General features: G+C 38.0%; 1 protein-coding gene across 1 annotated transcript in view; it reads right to left on the reverse strand.

Moving 5' to 3' along the window:
- The window catches only part of mccc1 (methylcrotonyl-CoA carboxylase subunit), a 26,018-nt gene extending 8,373 nt beyond the window's left edge, over positions 1-17,645 (reverse strand). Inside the window, exons 1-12 of the mRNA XM_056448101.1 lie at positions 17,364-17,645; positions 14,247-14,290; positions 14,027-14,160; positions 13,582-13,677; positions 11,281-11,402; positions 10,159-10,306; positions 9,964-10,085; positions 6,942-7,053; positions 5,314-5,395; positions 4,603-4,730; positions 2,403-2,586; positions 246-355 (exon numbers count right to left, since the gene is read on the reverse strand). Coding sequence (XP_056304076.1) covers positions 246-355; positions 2,403-2,586; positions 4,603-4,730; positions 5,314-5,395; positions 6,942-7,053; positions 9,964-10,085; positions 10,159-10,306; positions 11,281-11,402; positions 13,582-13,677; positions 14,027-14,160; positions 14,247-14,290; positions 17,364-17,419 — 1,338 coding nt within the window. The 5' untranslated portion in view covers positions 17,420-17,645. The remainder of the gene's footprint in view (positions 1-245; positions 356-2,402; positions 2,587-4,602; positions 4,731-5,313; positions 5,396-6,941; positions 7,054-9,963; positions 10,086-10,158; positions 10,307-11,280; positions 11,403-13,581; positions 13,678-14,026; positions 14,161-14,246; positions 14,291-17,363) is intronic.
- Positions 17,646-17,782: the final 137 nt, after the last annotated feature.

The raw sequence follows: 17,782 nt of genomic DNA on the forward strand, positions 1-17,782 counted from the left end.
GAACCGCCAACTTTTCCAGAATATGTTTTACGTAGTGGATGCCCTTCCAGCCGCAACCCAGCACCAGGAAACACCCATACACACTCATTTACAAACACATTCATACATTACAGCCAATTTACTTTATTCAATTCCCCTATAGCGCATGTGTTTGGACTGTGGGGGAAAGCGGAGCACCTGGTATAAGCTAAAACATACAAACATCTGAACACAGAAACACAGCTTAAAGATAATGGTGAACTGACATTGTATTGTCGAAGGCAGTATCTGAGTTTCTTCAGAGCGGCTGAACGATCTTCACCCCAAACCACCAGTTTCGCGATCATCGGGTCATAATGAGCGGAGACTTCATCACCTTACAGATGCACAGCAGACACACAGCAGTTAGCAAACAATAATCAGTGACTGAAATCAAGAAAAACCATTATTTTAAAGAATGCGTTAAAAGGGACCCATTCTGTCCCTTTTTACAAGATGTAAAATAAGTCTCAGATCAGTGTGAATGTGAAGTTTCAGCTCAAAACACCACACAGATAATATTTTATGACTCTTATGAAACTGACCCTTTGTGGTGACTGCGCTGCTTTCAATTCAAATGAGAGGGCTCTTTTCAGAAGAGGGTGGAGTTACAAATGCCTGTGTGTCAGCATAGTGGCAGATTCAAAAACAAGTCTAATGGCCCATTTCCACCGAGTAGTACTGTACGGTTCGGTTTGGTATGTTTTTATGGCTGTTTCCACTGTCAAAAGGCGTACTGAACAGAACTGTACCACTTTTTCAGCTTCCTTTCGAAAGGGTACCAAAAGGCGGAGCAAGACACGCAGCTGAACGCTATTGGTTTACAGAGAGGCGTAATTCGCTTGCGCAACAAGCCAGAACGAAAACAAAAATACCGCCATGTTTAAAATACACAGCCGAGAGATTACAACGGAATTATATATACATATAATAACGAGCCATGGTCGACCTGGGCTCAAACAAACCTTGTCGTTGTCTTGATGAACAGCCACAAAGCCAAAAAGAAGAGCAGATTTACCCTGTGCCCTGTAGTTTTTTACGACCCAGTCTAAAGCGTGGACGGTTTCGCTTTCTTGCTTGTGCTCGCGCGCGTCTATATCTGTAATAACAAACTTCTTGAGCTGATGATAATAACCTGCGCTTGATTATTGATGTGCTTTTGAAACCCGATCCTGTCAGACACTGACAAACGTGAGAGTGAAGCATGAAGAAACAAAGGAGAAGCCGGAAAAAAAGGAGCACATTATTTCTCAGCAAACATGAACAAACTGCCATGTTTAACTATTATCTTCACCTTCTGGACTAATATTAACTGGGAATGACGGAATTACTCTCTAACAGAGGCTACATGTGCTGCTGAAGATTACAGACACAGATGAGAGGTCTGCTCTGACTGTAGGCTATATTTCATGTTGTTTTTGAACCTAAATACGGACTAAATGTCTGCTGTGTGTAGTTTTTCTGTAGTTGGTAACATATCGGAGACTGTAAGGGGCTGTATGTGTTTATATATGTTCATTTATTAAGTTATTTAATATAATTACAGACGTTACAGTAGGCTATTTAGCACTGTCATTGATCTGCAGTTATAATCAACTCATGTTCACAGAAAAGTTAGTAATAAACATTTCTACACAAGTATTTATGTGTATAAAGCATCTGTTTTGTGAGAAGTGCTTTTCATATGATACGTGAGCGACCCGTACAGCTTTACTGTAGACATTTCCTTGAGTGAAAATGACGTCGACTGAAACTTTCTGTCGTACACCACGCCCACTAAAAGGATACCCTTATTAGTGGAAACGCAAGCCTGATAAAGGTGACCCGTACCGACCCAAACCATACCGTACCGTACCAGTCAGTGGAAACGAGCCATGACATTATCTGTGTGAAAAACTGACAATGTGAACAGAAGTGTGTCAGAATGCGTCAGTCTTTAGAGACTCCAGTGTTCATTTGAGCTTCATCTAAAACTGCACATTTACAATCCTCTCAGTCTCAGACATTATCTTCAGCAGCTCAAAGCTCTAATGGTGGACGGCTGCTTCTCACTCAGGGCTGTTTATGCTAATGAGATGGTCACTAGTGGGCGGGGCTTTCCCCCTCTAAAGTGTTTCTGCAGACTGTTTTTATCGAGAGTGATCATAACAAATAGAATTAATACATGTTCACAATTAGTGGCTGGATATATTCACACGCTGTTGACACACAACGGCGTTTAAACCCCTTATAATAGTGATTTTTGCATATTAGACCACCTTTAAAATACGAATAAATACATAAAACCTAACCCACCTGAAAGCTGTCTGTAATTTAGTACAGTTACCCTATAAATGCAGCTGAATGTAAGCTTTTGAGTTGTGTTGTTTGTATCCGCGCATCACCTTCTCTGACTCCCGTCTCGATGCGAGTGTTCTGGTCTCCCGGTGGTGTGGACAGGTGTAACAGAGGTCCTGCTCCGGGAAGAAAGTTGTTATTGGGGTCTTCAGCATATATTCTGGCTTCAAATGAATGACCTCGCAGCTCGATCTGCTCCTGAGTGAGAGGAAGCTTCTCTCCCGCGGCTACCTGATCACAAAAACAACACAACAATCACAAAAATGACTGCGATCCTAAGCTCCTGTGGGACAAACCTGACCTTGGACTACAAAACAAGCCATGGAGGGCATGCTTGTAACAGTCTACAGGTGATTTCTGCTTTCTTTTTTCATTACCAATCGACCCAAAGCCCTTAACAGCATTGTTTGGTATTTTAGCCAGAATCTGTCAAATATTACAGGCTGATGGTGTCGCCTTTGCAACTCTACTGGATGGGTGACATTTTACATTTAGTCATATAGCAGACGCTTGTGTCTAAAGCGACTTACAATTGAGGAAGCATTCAGTTGCTGTGACTCAATTCAGGGGCTACATCATGAGGCGCAATGAAAGCTGTCTCATTAAAAAATAATAATAATAATAATTTAATTAATTAATTACTAAATAAATAAATAAATTAATTAATTATTTTTTTATTAATTAATAAATTTATTAATTACTTTAATTAATTAATTAATTAATTTATTTATTTATTTATTTAATTAATAAATTAATAAATAACTAAATTAATTATCTAATTAATTAATTACTAAATAAATAAATAAATTAATTAATTAATTATTTTTTATTAATTAGTACATTTATTAATTACTTTAATTAATTAATTATTTTATTTATTAATTTATTAATTTATTAATTACTTTAATTAATTAAAAAAAAAAAAATCGAAGGCTCCTTCAAATGCAGCCTCAAAATGCATTCTTCGTTTCTCAGTTAATGAAGAATAACAATTCCTTTCATTTATATAGCGCTTTTCTGGACACTCAAAGCATTTTACACAATGGGGGGAAGCTACTCTTCCACCACCAGTGTGCAGCATCCACCTGAATAATCAGGCCAGACAGCACATCACACACCAGCTGATCGGTGGAGAGGAGACGAGTGATGAAGCCAATTATCATTTCAAGAGCTCCCACTTAGATATGCTTGGCATTTAAAGCAAGTTTAACATGCTGTCCCGGGAGAGAGACTTGAGCTCGGAGATATTTGAGCCCAAGGCTCCCCCTTTAGAAAAGGGAGGAAAATGAGGAGATGGGGTGGAAGGGGGGATTCTTCCAAACGAAGATAGAGCAGTAGGAAGAAAATGATCCATTTATAGTAAACTAGGATCACTCTGATTGGATTATTACTGATTACAGATGAGCGGCCAGACGTGCTCAATCATATCACGTGCTCCTCTTGAAATTAGTTTATGAAACTTCACATGGGGATGGTTAGGAGGCCATGATGGACAGAGGCCGGGATTTTTAATGACCACAGAGTCACGGTTTAACACCTCAACACCTCAAACATATTTCCAGCTTCTGTAAAGCTTGCTTTGGCTTTTGATCACTTAAAATAAATTTTAAGATCACTTTGAAAAAAAAAGTCATTACAAATTTTATTACCGCTTATTAACGGCAGCTGTTATGGTTGCTAGATGATGAGATCTGTCCTCTGTAGGCTAGATCGTCTCATTTTAAAATGCTTTGTTTGGCTTGTGTGGACTTCGAAGGACTTACCTTTGAAGTCTGCATCCTTCAGAGGATGCAGCCTCTGAAATGAGACACAGCTAACGATTCAGAGACTTTCAGAAAGAGAGAGTAGTGTTTCTACAGGTGGTTTGTCACGCCCACTCACCAGTGTGAAGCACACTTCATAAATGCACAGTTTTTTTGTACTAATTGTAACAAAGTGTCACCTAATCTAAATATTGAGAAAATCACCTTTAAAGTTGTCTAAATTAAGCTTTTAGCCATGCACATTGCTAATAAAAGAGTAACCTTTGTTTATATTTACATTAGAAAATGTACAAAATATCTTCATGAAGCAAAATCTTTATTTAATTATCTAATGACTTTTGGCATAAAAGAAAAATCTTGACCGCAATTTTGACTTACACACAAGAGTCTTTTTGCACTCCAGGGTCACAAATCTGCACGTATTACCTGGGAAGTGTGTAAATCTATAGATTGTGAAGTGCAGAAGTGAATGTGTGTGTTTTACCCGCAGCTGCCACTCCACCAGGTCAGTTCCTGTGATCATCTCTGAGACCGGATGCTCCACCTGCAGACGCGTGTTCATCTCCATGAAGTAGAAATTGTGCTGCGCGTCCATGATGAACTCCACAGTTCCTGATGAACGGACAAATATCATCTGTCAACATTTACTCATCATACAGTTCTACCAGACTTACCGTGAAGGTGTGAGCAGCAGAATATTTTTAAAGGGGCAGTTCATTGATTTTCCTTCAGCTTCATCAGAGGTTGCCACAGCGGAATGGCCTGCCAACTATTCCAGCATATGTTTTACACAGCGCATGCCCTTCTAGCCGCAACCCAGTACTGGGAAACACCCATACACACTCACATTCACATAAATACACTACGGTCAACTTTGTTTACTCAATTCCCCTATAGTGCATGTGTTTGGACTTCTGGGGGAATCCGGAGCACCCGGAGGAAACCCACGCCAACACAGGAGGAACATGCAAACTCCACGCAGAAATGCCAACTGGCCCAGCCGGGACTTGAACCAGCGACCTTCTTGCTGTGAGGCGACAGTGCTAACCACTGAGCCACCGTTCCACCCTAACACTTGAATGGCTGAAATAGACGCTGAACGCAACTACACTTCATAAAAAGATCCCTGACTTCGCATACTGTTATTTTACTAATGCTGAAACAATTAAAGCAGGTCACATGCTCTGATCCTCACCTGCTCCGACATAGTTGACTGCTTTAGCTGCTCGAACCGCGGCCTCTCCAAGTTTCCTCCTGACCTCAGGACTGATGCCTGGCTGCAGTCACACACACGTCATTTTCATTATCAACACCAAACATCACAGCCACAAATAAGAGAGTAGCAAACTCCAACATAACGCAACGAAAAGACATCATGGGCCAGATTTACCAGCAAATGTAAAGTACGGTCTGTTAGGATTCAAGACACATAGTAAATCATTAGCGATGAAAAGGAATAGATATCATTTTTTGTATGTATGTGTGTGTGTGTATGTGTGTATATATATATATATATATATATATATATATATATATATATATATATATATATATATATATATATATATATATATATATATATATATTAGTGGTGGGCCGTTCTCTGCGTTAATCTAATTAAGCCGTTAATCTATTCTCAAAGTTGAGTTGGGAGCAGGGTCTATTCTACACCAACTATGATGACTTTCATCTTGATATTTTAGCGCGGATGTATACCTGACCGGTGAGGCGTCTGCCAAACAAGTGCCCTTCTGAATCAAATCAGCAGCAGACTAACTGCAGTTCGGCAGTTTCACTTTTAACTCATGAACATTTCATTCATACGCCATGACAAACTGGGATATTAGACGCAAATAATGAGTAAATGAGTAAATAATGACTGGTGATAGTGTTATGGAATTTAATAACGCTCCCCAAACGGAAAGAAAAAAAACTTCCGCATTTCACGATGTGTGTGTGTCTGTGTGTGTGTGTGGTCCTTTACTGACAGCCACATGTGTGGATCTTGTCGGAAAATATGGCGAAAAGTACTACATGACGGTAATAGTTTGTCAGTAATGCCACTAATATATGCATGCTCAATGTCTTAATTCAATTTCTGTTTTGTTCAGTTCTGACTTTAGTCGAATTAAGGTCATCAAAAATCGAGTATTGTTTTAGTCATATTAAAATCATAATCATAGCTCAATGTTTGACACACCGTCAGGGCTCTGTGAACTTGCCTTTGCGAGGCAGAATTTTCTCTATGTACATACATCAAAGGCAAGTATGAAATCACTGTTTGGAGCTTATGTAGGCCTATAGTTCAACATTCATGTTTAACTGAATCAACAGTTAGTAAACACAAGTAGATCTTATTGAACATCATTTATTTTCATCACCAATTATCATAGTAGACCAGTTTCTCCAGCAGTTTGTGATGCATTTTGGAAACAGGAGATGAGCCCCTGGTCTAATGGGCCACCTGGCTTGAGAAACCGTTCTCAAAGACTTATTATTTGGGTAGCACACATATTCTGAACGCCTTCGGCAGAATTCAAATGATCCATTTTAATCTAGATTAATTTCGAGATTAATCTAGATTTAAAAAAATGTATCTATGCCCACCTGTAATATATATATATATATATATATATATATATATATATATATATATATATATATATATATATATATATATATATATATATATACATATACATATACATATACATATACATATATATATATATATATATATATATATATACATATATAAAATGAATATATAAATCTGGATCCCAAAATAATGACAAGACATAAGCGGTGTGATTTTTTTTTTACCCCTGGAGCCTCCTCGATGATCTTCTGGTGTCGCCTCTGAACACTACAGTCTCTCTCAAACAGATACACCGCGTCCCCATACTGATCTCCAAACACCTGCACCTCCACGTGTCTAAAACAGCAGCATATACACTTACACATCAAAATCACTAGCGGTGTAACAGATCAACAACCTATTAACGCTGCGGTCCCACAAGAGTTTGAGCTTGCGGAATTCAAACGTAGCTGCGAAAAGGAGCGGGATTAAACAAGATGATTAGACATTTAAAAATGTGAGCAATTGGTTCATATTTTAAAATTCTGTACAGATAAGTCCTGTTTTGATCTTCGATTGGTCTCACGCAGTCACGTGATATGATTTCGCAGGTCAGAGCTCACCAAGCTTGAACTTCGCACCACAGCGAACTGCGAAACTTGTCGCATGAGCTTGCGTTTCCTATCTGACGCATTCGCGTGCTATGAATGGAAGCCTATGGGGAAAAAAGTGCAGTGTGACCGCAGCTTAATCCAACATTTGTAATGTTCACAGAGAGATTGCCTCCCACAAATAGCACGTGTAAAAACGTTTTGTCTTCCTGTAAAATCTAACGATGACGGGAGAAGTTGTGGTGCCACCCAAAATGCTTTCTTAGGTTATTAAAGGTGTTTTCTGTCACTAGTTTCCATCCAAAAATGCAAATTAACTTTATGCGCAAAACTGGATTATCGCATTAAAGACGTGCGAATAAAGCAGCGTTTCCATCCAACGAGTCAAAGCTAACAAAATCGTCACTTCCTGATTAACTGGCGCCAAATGTCAACAGTAAAAACTGAATTTACTGCGGTAGGTGAAGCTGCGTCAATCTTTTCCTCATCTAATAAATGACTTGCACCTCAGAAGACAATCCTGACACGCAGTGAACACGCGGTGGTGTTTGAAGGTGTCAGACGCGGAGCACGGACGCTCTTAATACTGGAGGTCATTAATAATATAATAACACTAATACTAAGATGGTTAAGGCATTTTAGCATGACCAAAACAACAGTTCAGATGTTTTATAATGTGTTCAGCCTGCTGGTTTGTCCATTCACACACATTTTCATCATCACATGATCTCTTATAACAAAATCACATGACCTTTTTTTAATGCGCACACTGAAATTTGTGCGGTAAAAGTGTTTCCATCGTAGTTTACGCGCATCTTTTCTTATAGAATAAAAAGTTTATCCTACTCAGCTATGTGCATGTGTTTTATGTACATTTTTCAAATTTATGCGCATCATGGCGTTTCCATCAACCAATTTTTTATGCGCATATGCAAAATGCACAGAAAAATAGGTGGATGGAAACATAGCTACTGTTTGTTTAGCCTGCATCAGTGCATTCAGTGTAAACCTGCACGATTAATCGATAAAAGATTAGCCTCTCAATTCAAACACCCACATAACATGAATTATAATTGATAATATTTGCATTTGATAATTTATGAATCCTTCGAAGCTGCAATCAAATGTGCATTTTGATCGAGAAAGTTTTTACACTTTTCAGCTAAAGTTACAAACAATCGAATAACACAGAAGTACTGGAATAACAGTTCATAGTTCAGATGTAAACACTGATGTTTACAGTAAAGGTTAAAGGTGCTGTATGTAAGTTTTTGACTCTTCTAAAGCAGTGGTCCCCAATCTTTTTATCACCACGGACCAGTCAACGCTTGACAATTTTAACATGGGCCGGGGGGCAGGTTTCGTAGGTTTCCAGGCGACCATGAACCGTTTTCTCAGAGAATGACAAGCTGACGAAACATTGCTGACACTCTCATAGTTTTATTTATGGAGAACATTAAAAAGCACTGCAGTGATGTGTGTTCTGCGTTTGTCTGAGATAATTAGTCTACCAAAATGTGTATCTTCTATGCAAGCTGAAGCTGATTGGTTAGTTCTTGTCACTTGACTCGTAATGCGCTGGCGGCATTTATTCATCTGGGAGTGTCTGGAAGGCATGAGTGCGTCACGCCGCACACCTCCACTGGAAATAAAGAACTTGCGCGAACTCTAGAAAAGACGTGATATGTGAACGACCCCTAAAAGGCCGCCGTCATCTCCAGCAGTTGATCTACTTGCACAGACATGCTGGACTCACCTTATTTGTTGACAAATAGCTTGAGGATCCATTTCTTGGCAGTCCGTGGGTCCTTCACTGGGTCTTTTCTCACTAAGCAAAAAAACTTTCCAAAGACGTCTCTTTCTTACTCATTTTGCTGCTTGTGAGCTAAATTTGGGAGGTTGTTCCCCTAACTTAGCTAAAAATGAGGTCTGATATCAAAGACTCGAATAGACATCCTGCGGCACGATAATGAGGTGGTGCAAACGACATGATTTGTGCGAAAGAAGCGGCGCGAGTTGAGCGTTTTGCACTCCAGCTGGAAAAATCTGAACTTCAATGGACATTCGCACCACGTTAACCAATAAGGAGCTTGCTCTTGTGGGGGAGCGATTATAGCGTAGTGCCTATTGTTGGAGTCCCGGAGCAAAACCCTCCTGCTAACACCGACAACAGTTGATCAAACTGGGCTCGGCTCAGTCAAAAGCACCGCTGAAAGCTTCCATCATCCAGGTGTAGTTTCCAGAGGAGTTGATGAACTCACAGAGCTGGGTGCACCACAGAAAGGATCTAGTGCACTCAGACACAGCTCCAAACGGATCAACGCTGTTTTTCAGCCTTCATAAAGCACATAAACACAGCTACTCTCTCAATAAAATCAATGTTAGCCATTTAGCAATGAAGCTAAAGTCACCAGGCAGACAGAAGCCCTGCTCATCACGCGAATCTGAGTCTGTTGTGAAGTGAATTTGACGCGCGAATGAAGCGAGTAAACTCTAAATGTTCACGCGTCTGTTTACGCGCGATTTTTCCGTGCTTTCCGCGTCTGGCGTGAACGCAGCATTAAAGCACTAGAGAAATAAAGAGGAATTGAATTTGTGATCCATTACACCACTAGCCAACACACATATCCTTCAAACACACAGGAGTCAAGCATACCTGGGGTTTTCAACAAACTTCTCTATCAGCATCACGTCATCATTGAAGGATTTGCGAGCTTCTCTTCTTGCGGACTCCAGCTGTTCATGAAACTCTGCTTCTGACTGCGCGATTCGCATTCCCTGCAGGACAAAACATTATCAAGTCAAGTCAGCAGAATATTGTGTAATAATGTAGTGAAAGCCCAAGCTGTACCTTTCCTCCACCTCCTCGAACCGCTTTGATCATCACAGGGTAACCAATCCTTGCTGCCTCGCTCTGAAGTCTCGCATCTGATTGGTCGTCTCCATGGTAACCCTCGATGATTGGCACGCCGGCAGCTGACATGATGTGTTTGGATGTGCTGAAATAGGCACAAATAAATATGTATTTTTACATGTATCAGAGGATGAACAAGACAAAACAGCTGTATTGATTACAGCGGTTATGTATTACATAGCAATTTCACGGTCTTTGCTCATCCTAAGTTAAAAGCAATGCTAAAAAGACAAGTCTTAAGACGTTTCTTAGAACATTCCACAGCTTAGGCGCACTGTATGAGAAAGCCCTCCCACCCATGGTCTTGAGTTTACAGCGTAGCTGATATAGGATAAGCCCCGATGCAGAACGAAGACTGCGGGCTGGGGTGGCGAGAGTCACTAGGTCACAGATGTAACCGGATGCTAGCCCATGCACTGCTTTGAAGGTTAAAATCAAGGTCTTAAAATCAATTCGTGATTTAATAGGAAGCCAGTCTAATTGTTGTAGCACAAGAGTAATATGTTGAAGTGATGATGTGTGTGTGTGTCAGAACTTGTGCAGCAGAATATTGTATATATTGTAATCTACTTTGTCTAATTTCGCCCTTTAAGTACAAATTTTTGTTTACTTTGTTGTTTCCATTCCCTAACCCTAGACAAAAAGGGGAAGGAACATAACACATGATTAGTTTTAAACATGTAAAACTCATTCTTGAGCTGCAGCTGATCAGAGAGAGCTGAACAGATCCTTTAATCACAGTTTCTTTGCAAATCTTGTTCTGTAGACATGCTTACACGGAGACCTGTTAATACACTCTTGTCAATCAGTTTGGTGGGTGGAGAAAACCGCACTGGGCGCACTGCTATGTCACGTGACGGTGGGCCTCAAAATCAATGGGATTTAGATCCTATTTTAATGTCATGAATTTTTTAATAAGAGACTTGTGTTTCTATCACTGCAATATGACTGTGGAAACACTATACCTCCACATAGTTCTGTCCAAACAGCTTACAAAGGTTGATTAAATATGTGGTTGCTAAAGACAGATAACTACATTCTTCACTAAATTAACTGTACCTTTTGATGCCCATGTCCCGAATGGCTGATGAAGGAGGGCCAATGAAGATGATGCCTTCCTGTTTGCACTGTTCGGCAAACTCAGTGTTTTCAGAGAGGAAACCATATCCGGGGTGAACCGCCTTATGAAAACAACACACAGAACAAGCTCTTAAAAGAATATGGGGAAGAGACCTGAACCTGACGTTTGATAATGGTGAATAGCATGACATTTTAAAGCATGTTAAAATGGCCTCCAGGAACGCAACGACATGATTTATACACGATAATAAATCAGGTTTACTGGCCCCCTGATTGGCTGGGACATTCTACTGCTTGGTTTTCTTTCTCTGAAAGCATTTGTGAGTTTTCTTGGCTGTGTTTTGGATCATTGTCTTGCTAAAACGTCCACCCTGGTTTCATCATCCTCCTGCTATTGTAGATGTTGGACTGAAGCAGCTGATATTCATTTACACTGAGGAAGGGAAGAGGCTTACTGAAAAACTACTGAGATTTCAGCTGCTGTCTGGGCTTTCCATGTCTTTCTACACCTTCCTTTTTTCATGTGTTCAATACTTTTCCCTGTGCAATTTCATTTTATTACTTCATTTGTAAACTAATTAGATTTGTTTTCTTTGCATATATGGATTTATTTAGTTGTTACCAACATCCGGTGAACATTTCAATTCAGCAGCACCTTTAGAAATATGTTTTCTGAGAAAAATGGTGACATGTTCGATACTTATTTTCCCCGCTGTAGAGTACAAAAAATGGTCCCAGTACTTAAACTACTTGGATATGGGCCAAAGATTACAATGAGTAAGAAATATTATGACTGTGTAAATTTGATGGGTTTATAAGGACTGATTTTATTTATTCACCTCATTTATTTTTTTTCCTTTCACTTTGACTTTTGTATATCGAAGTTTTTAATAGTATTTAATCGTAGCCAAGTTGTGACCGCAATGCCTCAAGCTGGATTTATACTTTCGCCTGGCATCGCACACCTCTGCTGACTGCGCGTGCACCTCATGAAACGGACGAGGCTTTTATAATTGCCGCGTTCACCGTAGTGATATTCTTTAAAACGACAGGGGGCGGTCAAAAGAAACTGACCGTAAAATCAGACGGGTAAACAGAGAAGTAGGAAGTTTCCGGAACTACGTCATATCATTAATATCATTCAATATTTTTAAACTAATTATTTTTATTGTTTTTATCAATTATTTTAATGATTATAAGGATTTTTATAACCATTCAAGATTTTTTTTAATCAAACTTTGATGCATCACTTGCTTTTGTTCACATCTCGGACAGTTTTACCTTTTAAAGTTTAGTGAAATATTAATGACAACAGAACATGAGTTGCTCTACAAATATATTTTTATTATGGCAAGAATAAAAGCAAAAAAAAAATACCTACTGATTTATTTTTTTTGATTTAGCCCGCTCCACAGTTCACAACATTACTGTCTGGCTAGTTTCTGTCCTCTTCTTATGCTAAAAAGGCAATAATAGTCCAACATTCCTGACCATCATCACCAATAAAGCCTAGAGAAACAGGGCATCAGTATATTATAACCCGATAGGTTTAAATATTCCTTCCCAGTTATCAAGGAAATAATTCTGTGACTTCATTATAGTTTTGTAACTATTAAATAGTTTTAAATTCAAAATTGTAATATATAAATCAGTGTAAAACCGGTGACTGGTGGAAAAACATATTCTGTAATTGTGTTCCTGTGTCTCCATTTTTGCCATGACCTCTTTTGGTTATAATAAACATATCCTTCAGGTTTTTCCAAACCTTTTAACAAAAACTTTCTCCTTTCCCACTGCTGTTGCAATTTCTAGCCAGGAATTATTGATCATTGGGTTATCTCTATGATCACGGATCATAAAGATGTGTGTACAGTCGTCCTGATTCAGACAAAATCTCTCCAGAGTGTTTCATATTCAACTCAAATCAAACTCTGCGCCGCGTGCACTGTTCACTCGAGTATCAAAAAAGACCATGCCGAAATCATGTCACGCGCACCCATCCGCGAACATCCGCGATGACGTCAAATTCGCCGCGCGCACTCAAACGAACAAGCGGACGCGACGAGTATAAACCAGGCTTTAGTTGGTGACTAGTGTTTTTGAGTGTGTCAACAGGGTAAAAGTTTGATTCTGTACAGAAATACTGCATTCTACTCTGTGTTTTGCTTAAGGATCAATAAAACTGTTAATCACCAAAACAGCACACACACAATGAATGTTAAACAACACCAACACAAACAGTCTGTGTAGTGTTTATTAAGCCTGTTTTGGTGAGCTCACCTGTGCAGAGGATTTTTTGGCCACGTCCAGGATCTTGTCCATGCACAGGTAACTCTGCTGAGACGCTGCTGGACCGATGTGATACGCCTCGTCCGCCTGGTGACACATACAGAATTTCACTATTTAACATAACTATCTAGCTGATATTTTACCGATAATGGAAAAATCGTTCAAATATTAAGCTCAAGTTTTTAGGAACATCATTAAATATGGCTTTCATCAACTTTTATGCTGTATATTTTAGATTAAAGATGGAAAGATAATGATTAAAAAAATTCAATACAATCTAAAACCTTACTAAAGGCAATACAAACTTTATCCAGAAGAAAGATCTACAATGTGGAAAAAAATGTCCTTCCTCTGTTAAGCATCACTTGGAAAAACATTTGACGAACATTTAATCTTTCACAGGAGGGCTAAAAATGTATGCTTTTTTATTTCTCACCATGGCCACATGCATGGACTGCCTGTCTGCATCGCTGTAAACCGCGACCGAACGAACCCCCATCTTCCTGGCCGTCCTCATCACCCGACAGGCGATCTCTCCTCTGTTAGCGATGACCACCTTCTCGATCCGGCCTGTGCACACAGGGACAACACTGATAAACACGCAAGAAAACAACAACCAAACCGCATAATATTGATGATGCAATGACACATCTTACCCACAGAGCCATGTCTGACGGATCCTTTGGTCCAGATCAGCGTCCTGCAGTTAGCAGAGCATTTTAATTCATTTATTTATTCACTGATTCATTTATGTATTAATACAGATTGTTCAAGATGGCTTCATAAGAATGTATATGATGGCAGCTGATTTCTTTTTTGCTAATTTGATGATATCCTATACGATACAGTTAATAAAACAATATGAAGAGCCAATTTAAGTTCATTTTGAAATGTAATATGAAAATTCGCCAGAAGAAAATTTGTATTTAAATAAGTATTTTTCCAAGGCACATGTGAAAAGTTTGTTGGAAAATTAAAATGACAATTTCATCATATTTGCATATTTATATCGGCCATTTCCAACCACAGTTTCAAGATGTGAATTACCACCTAAATGTTAACACTTGAAGGGGTGTTCATATTTTATGCACGCTTATGACAGCTGTTATTAAGTGTCATTCGCTCAGTTATGTCATTTAAAATACAGAGATGACATAGTCTGTTATGACAACTTAGCACAAATAGATCACAACCTGTTTTTGTCTTTATCATGACTACTTGACATTACCAAGCCATCACAACTTGTCATAAATCTGTCATAAACATGACTGTCATGAGACAATATGATCGTGTCATTTATTAACATTGTTTTTACCTTCAACTACAGTGGTACAAGCTGAATTTGCCATTAATTATTGATTATAAATGTTTACTGACAGTCTTATGAACAGCCCCCTAAAGTAAAGTGTTACCTAATAAATACATTGGCATTTTGCGTATCACATGTCAAACTGAATTTTGCTACTGATATGTTTCCATAACTATCGCAATATTGACATGAGCTGCAAAATATAATGGCAGAAGGAAACATTCTTTGTGTATTGCTTTACTGAAGATACATGATCAGAATTAAAACATTTTGTTAATTGCAAAAGGATTAAGCAAAGTAGGAAAGAGCTTACAGTAAAGTGTCATTACCTGTAGTAAACATTTAGCACATGAATCGTCATCAAACGTGAGAAACAGCTGCATTTGTTACAGAAGATATGTTTAATGTTGAGTTTTTTTAAATATAATATCTTTTAAATATACAACTGAACAACATTATTAGTTATTAACTCCACTAACTTAAACAACTTTTGATTTTAAACCAAGAAATCAACATCATCTAAGATTAATAAATACTTCACAAGTAGTTTTCACTGAGTTTATTTTAATTAACTAATGTTTATAAAGACTTCTTATACAGTGTTGATAAGGAGCATTTTCAATCAATATCTCATGGATGTCACTGGTAAGATTAACGTGGAAAATGTTTCAAAAAATAAAAGCCTCTGCAAGAATTTGATGCTGTGAAGAAAACCACTGCCAATACAATAATCTGAACTGTATTAATAGGCAATAACATAATAGGCAATAACAAATGCATTTGTATTATCACAAGATACTGTATTATTTAGTACCAGCATGTCTAGTCACAAGTTATACATCTTACTTAATTACCCTGTAAAATCTGCAAAAGACACAAGAATTTCTAGTATGTAATTTCTAAACTCAAGTCAGATTAGATGCTGTCCGTGAGGACAATTTAGTAATATTATCGGGGTAAAGTTGGTTTTATATTTCCACAAACTTTCTCCTTTAATATAATTTCAGAAAAGTATTATTTGCAAATTCTAAACAGGGAAATCATTTGCTAAAGACTGTCAATGTACAACATTGTTCACAGTTAATGAAATAGTGCTAATGTTGTTCATTGTGGTAAAGTTGGTTTCATATTCGCACATTCATTCAGTGACAGCTCCATACATTGTTTACCATGGTACTTTGAATATTCGCACTGAAATCACATGTAAGTATGACTTCAAAACAACATTAGCACTATTAATTGACTGCGAACAATGCTGTACTTTGATGGTTGTTGGCTGCTAATATGATTTTACTATTTAGAATTTCCAATTAATACTTTTCTGATCTTATATTATCAACGAGAAAGACTGAATGTGCGAATATAAAACCAACTTTACCTTTTAAAATAAAAATCTACAACTTGAGGGTGAGTAAATGATGAATACACCCAAAAATCGGTGAAACACCCATACACTCATTCAGCAGCAGAGGCGAATCCATCATGTCCTGGAGCAGGGTCAGTTGGCATTGCTGTGTTAAGTTTGCATGTCCCTCACAGTCCAAACGCATGCAGTATAGGTCAATAGTAGTGTGTGGGTGTTTCACTAATTTTTGGGTGTATTCATCATTTACTCACCCTAAAGTTGTTGATTGATTTTTATTTATTTATTCATTTTATTTATTTCTGCTGACCACAAATGATAACTTTAAAGGACAAAGCAAATTTACTGTGAACTGCGAATATAAAACCAACTTTACCTCAATATGTTGTTCTGACGTCATACTTACATGTGATATTAAACCGAATATTCAAAGTAGCGTCGTAAACAATATAGGGACCTTGTCACAAGTTGTGCTCATATCAATACCTTTTAAAAGCCTTTACAGTTTAAGTAGCATTTTAAAACTCTGTTTTACTCGACGCTGAGTCTGAATGTTAGAATATAAACCAACTTTACTTCATGTTACTGAATATAGTGCAAGTAGTCTTTTAAACCGTTTGATTTGCTTAGTAAACAGTGTGAATGGAGTAAATGTGCTGTGAAGGGCAAACGGTGGACATCTCAAGAGGTGACCTCTTTTCTAATGTGAAACCATTAATATTATAATTATTTTAATTTTATAAACGCTTAATATTACAGTATTTAATAAGAATACCCTGCAGTAAAGCATTTCGTACACATAATACTAGCATCTTCATTCACCTTGCAATACATATTTTATTTTAAAAATTACAATGTTTTATGCAACAATATACAACCTCGGTATTTAGAAAGATTTAATTGCAATTAAACTGTAAAAGTCGAAGTTAATTAGTTTGAAAGAAATCAATTATACTTAAAGCAAAGTTTGAATGTCAAATCTGACAGATCGACTGATATCAGTGCAAACACGTATAGCTGTTTTAATCTATACAGCCAGAATCATGCACACACACCCATATAAATGTGTTTAATTATATAATAAAGTAGCTTGTAACTTACAGCAGATGTTTGTTTATAGTTCCATTGATGTGAGTTTTCAAAAACACTGCAGCCATGGTCACTGTGTTAGCATAGAACTGTAACTACGCGACTCCTGCTCCTAAACAGCGCATTAATCTCATATACTTCACTAATATATTTCATACAGTCGATCTATTATTTCTAAACATTGGTACTCTGTTTAATTATTCTGTTTACGGTGTGATTAAAACGATAATTTTTGTGGTGCTGTGTGTAGCCGGTGGAGTAGCAAACACGTTAAGTTTGTCCTCATTGTCTTACCGTACTTCCAAAAGCCAATCAGAAGAGAGAGATTGGAGGCGGGGACTGACGTAAATGTGAAGGAATTATGGGATATGTAGTAAAATAAGATTATTACTGTGCCCGCGTTTTCACTTCAACAGACACTAGTTTTAAGA

The sequence above is a fragment of the Danio aesculapii genome, chromosome 22 (genome assembly GCF_903798145.1).
Source record: "Danio aesculapii chromosome 22, fDanAes4.1, whole genome shotgun sequence".
Lineage (NCBI taxonomy): Eukaryota > Metazoa > Chordata > Actinopteri > Cypriniformes > Danionidae > Danio > Danio aesculapii.